At 39.1% G+C, this 4699-nt stretch overlaps 1 protein-coding gene across 1 annotated transcript in view; it reads left to right on the top strand.

The window, feature by feature from the left end:
- The window catches only part of LOC107557000 (transmembrane and ubiquitin-like domain-containing protein 1), a 19358-nt gene that overhangs the window by 2743 nt on the left and 11916 nt on the right, over positions 1-4699 (top strand). Inside the window, exon 2 of the mRNA XM_016240284.1 lies at positions 2520-3088. Within this exon, the coding sequence (XP_016095770.1) occupies positions 2565-3088 (524 nt within the window). The 5' untranslated portion in view covers positions 2520-2564. The remainder of the gene's footprint in view (positions 1-2519; positions 3089-4699) is intronic.

The following is a 4699-nucleotide window of genomic DNA, read 5'->3' as shown; positions in this document are numbered from 1 at the left end:
GTTCGCGCAGACAGGATACGTCATCAGCGCGTTCACGCACGCTGTGCAGACAGTGCGAGGATGGCAGACAAACATCAACAACCCGATCTTCCTTCCTGGTATTGTAGTACTTTTAAATTTTTTTCACCGATGAATGACACATGATGTAGCCCAGCGGTTCCCAATTACAGTCCTCGCACCCTCGCTCTGCATATTTTGAATGTCTCGCTTAGTTAACACACCCGATTCAGAGAACCAGCTCGTTAGAAGAGAGCTAGGTGCATTAACTGTGTTCCAATCGATATGATCCCTACACAGTGTTCATTGCTCCCTCCTCACTGAGCAGGGGAAATCCGTTGAAATTTACTTCACTTCGGAACATGGGCTGGAATTGGGAACCACTGATGTAGCCTATTGTAGTAATGTTGTCTCCGGTATTCTGGTCTGTGAGTGAGCGTATATGCATTCAGGGGGCGTGGCTTTGGACGGCGATTGCAGGGAGGGTGGGACGTTCGCTTTCAGTGCTATCAGGCTAAAGTTAGCATTTTCCAAGATCTCCTACTGCACCTTTAAAGAGGGGAAATGTGTGGTTAACTGCGGGACCCACTTCACTGTTTCTCTGTTCAAAGGTTGTGGCTTATGCTTGTAACAGTTTAAAGGATTGTACACAGAGGCTATTTCAGCTTTAACAGTCACACTGTGGAAAAACAAATTTATAGACCAATTTATCACCCTAAAATAATCCAGATGTGGTTATATGCTTTCGTTTTCTAAAGCAAGACACTACAGGCAAAACCTTTTTTTTTTTTTTCTTTTTCTTTCATGTGCTGGACAATTTTGAAATATTGGGGTATTTGGCTTCCACTGGTCAAGTCTTCACTAGACTAGTCTTCTTAAGACTAGTAGAATGAAAACATCTAAAATACAATTTCAAAGTAATATACAAATACAAAGTGTTTGTTACTCTTTAAGATTTAATTTACAATACACATCTTTAAAGGCTGTTTTCTCCATTTTTTTCTCATGCACTGAGCCAGAAATTTCTACTTCAGTACATGCACACACTAAAATTTTATTCCCATGTACATTCTAAAGGTTTTTACAGAGGAGTTTGTTTGTATATGATTTGCCTGATTTATGTAATACTAGCTGCTTCCTAATAACATGAGGAATGTTTTTTCCCCTGGCTGCTGAAACTAGACTATTTTGTGATTTAAAGTGTAATAAAGGATATCCAAATTCTCTTCTGTAAAAACCTTAAACTCTGTGTCAACAAAATGAAAGAAGAATTTTAAACCTGGCTTAATGCAATGTTCAGATTTCTGGAAATGTATGCAATTTGGTGCATTTTAATTAGATAATGCATCATTTACATATTCAAGCATAACATTTCAGAAAACAAGTAATACAAAAGAGTTGTCTTAATGTGATTAATCAACTGGAGAAGTATGATGATATATGTTAGTTAACATTTGTATGTTATTCACCTGTGGTGTCTTGCCTTTATGATTATCTCCCTATTGCCCCAGCAACTGAACCCACCTGTGATGGTTCAAATTTGAACCACATTGAAAAAAGTCAATTCTTGATTAAGGTACAGGAAGTTTAAAGATTCCTCTTGATGGAATTTTTTCCTGGTATGGTTATTATGGGAAAAAAAGACTTATTGAATATTAGAATAATAAGTTTGTGTAAAAAATGTAAATAAAAATGCTTTGAAATACAAATTCAGCAAAAAGTTTTTACATCTTAAAGCTTCCACTGTAGCTCATGCATATTTCACAATATATTTATATTGTCTGTAGCAGACAATTTGAGTGTGAGGGGCTTAGTACATGTAAAATATTTGGGTTATATTTTAAAGCTGTTAGGATGCTGAAAGACCTAGATTTAAATAAGGGCAATGTTTGACCTTTATAGACCACAGGTGCAACTTTTTTTTTTAATGGTTATTTTTTTTAAGAAAACAGGAAGTTTTTTTCACAAGGGTTCCATTACCAAATACAAACTTTGTATTTGTAGTTATACTTCACAGATTTCACAACAAAATTAACCCCAAAACAGACAATGTCATTAGTCTTTTTAAAGGGATGGTTGATTATGATTTCACTTTTTTAACTTTAGTTAGTGTGTAATGTTGCTGTTTGAGCATAAACAACATCTGCAAAGTTACGACGCTCAAAGTTCAATGCAAAGGGAGATATTTTCTTTTAAAGAAGTCACTGTTTAAGAACTATCGCATGCGATATTTAATGCTCATCTTGTCAGTAAAGCCGGTTCTGTAATCAGCGGTAAATCTCCATCACGTGTGTGCTTTCACATGGAGCAGCATTTACTACACAGAGCCGCAAAACCACGATAATATATGATTACAGAACCGGCTTTACTTAAAAGATGCACATTAAATATCGCATGCGATTTATTGTGCGGCCTTAGTTAGAACTGTAGAAACCCTGAATGGTGCATAATGCAGACCCTGTATTTAATTGAAATAATGAACTGGCAGGAATGTCATCAGTAATTGTGAACATGTGCTGTAGGTGCCTAGTCTGAAGTTGCCTTAGTCCAGGACACAGCAGACCAGGATGGCTCTAATAGAGGGGGTGGGTGATGAGGTCACCCTGCTCTTTGGAGTGGTGTTCCTGGTGCTCGTCCTGGTTCTGGCCTGGGCCTCCACTCACACTGTTGAACCCCCTGAACACCTCCTCTCACCCAGCCCAGGGACCTCCCCCTCCACAGAGCCTGACAGCCAGGAGCCGCTCCCCCCTGGTAACACGGACTCGTCAACCGGCAGCATCAGGGAGAACAATAAGAGTGAGCCTGGAACAGAAGCGGGAGCGGCGGGACAATCCCCGGATGGTAGTAGGGCTGGAGAAGGAGAGGGAGGCCTCCTGGATGAAGCAGGGATTGGGAGGGATGGGTTGAGACATCGAGAATCAGCGGGTCCCTCGACTCAACCTCCAGACAGCGCCCCAAGTGCCACACAGCCTTCGGCCGAAGATGCACTGAATGACACCCAAAGAAACATGGTGCTCAGGCTGAAGTTCTTGAATGATACAGAGAGGACAGCACAGGTGAATCCTCAAGACACCATTGGTTACATTAAACGGTAAGCAACTGAAAACTGACCATAAAATATTGGTTTTGAAATCAATCAAAGTTTTGGAATCAAATGTTGTTGTTTTTTTATATATAAGATTAAGATGCTCAAGGCAGAATACACATTTCAGCACACAGATGGAAACATGGTAGTTTTTATTTATTTTAATTGGCACAAAAAAAAAACTTCTCGGCCGGGCAATTCAAATTTTAAGAACTGGCTAATTAGTAGTTGCACCAAGGAATTAAATATTTCACTCCTATATAAACATTTTATTAGATGGTTTATAATTATTTTATGTACATTTTATCAAAACTTTTGTTCATTATTGCATGTCCTGTTTGCTTCCTCAATTCAATTTAAATTAAAAAATGCAACTGGATTTTAACAGGCATTCTCAATTGAATTCTAAATGGTTCTCGTGCTGCTTCTGTTTGTCTTCTGTTTTCATGCTTCTAACAAGATGCCAGTTGTACAGTGACCATTCATGCTCTTCATAGGGCATTTTTGTTGTTTATTCAATTTTTGCATATTGATTATATCCTTGGCTACCTGCTGAATTAATTGTCACTAGGCAACTTATATTTTTGTCAATAAAAAAGAAGGCTTCTTCCAAGAAAATGTCTGCAGCAGCAGCCCACACACAGTTACCGACCAGAGACCTTTTGTTCCTACACCACTACTTCTTCCTATGCAGTGTGTAGCACTATGCTTTCAGTCAGAAGACTGAACCAAAAAGAGACATCCTTAAGTCTCATGAGGAACAATTATCCATTTTTACAAGCAGTACCATTCAATTAAAATCAGGCAGAAGGGTTCTTCAATGTCTAGTGGAAATATGAGGAATTGAGTATGTGGGAGTCCACATCATGTTTGCAGTAGGTGAATGCACCCTTTCGCTAGGTGAGAGGTCAGATTGAAGAGTTTTTGGAAGTTATTCATTGGGAAGACAGCTTGTGTTTTCAAGGAAAATCACTGCACAATCACTAGTCACTAAATTTGCAGTGAAGTTTTCTACTGTTATGAAGGAAATTTAAAGGGGTAATATGATGCGATTTCAAGTTTTCCTTTCTCTTTGGAGTGTTACAAGCTGATTGTGCATAGATAAGATCCCTGAAGTTGCAAAGACTAAAGTCTCAAAACCAAAGAGATATTCTTTATCAAAGTTAAGACTCTGCCACGCCCCCCTAAAACAGCTCGTTCTAACACGCCCTCACATATCTACCTCACTATGTGGGAATATTTGCATAATGCGCCCAAATGTGCACGCAAAGAAAGAAGGCGTGGTTTCAGTAACCGCAGTTAGTGTTGAAGCAGCATGTCAGGGAGACGCTGTGTGTATCTAGGCGAAAGCAAAAGCACTTTATTTGGCCTTCCGAAAGTAGATGCATTTAGGAATCTTTAAGATGACTTACAACAGAACAGCAATGCATTTTATGGACGATTGTTTCGTGAACCTAGGAGAGGAGGTAATTCTGACTTTGCTATGACAATCTGGTGCTTCTGAATCAGCTACTGTTTCGTTATTAGTTTAAGTATTTGCTATTGACTGTTCAAATGCAGAGTTTTGAGAGAGAGAGAGCGAGAGAGAGAGAGAGAGAGAGAGAGAGAGAGAGAGAG

This window comes from Sinocyclocheilus grahami, unplaced genomic scaffold (genome assembly GCF_001515645.1).
Source record: "Sinocyclocheilus grahami isolate Dianchi unplaced genomic scaffold, SAMN03320097.WGS_v1.1 scaffold21.1, whole genome shotgun sequence".
Taxonomy (NCBI): domain Eukaryota; kingdom Metazoa; phylum Chordata; class Actinopteri; order Cypriniformes; family Cyprinidae; genus Sinocyclocheilus; species Sinocyclocheilus grahami.
Note: the sequence above shows the minus strand (reverse complement) of the source record. Positions and strands in the feature narration are given on the sequence as shown.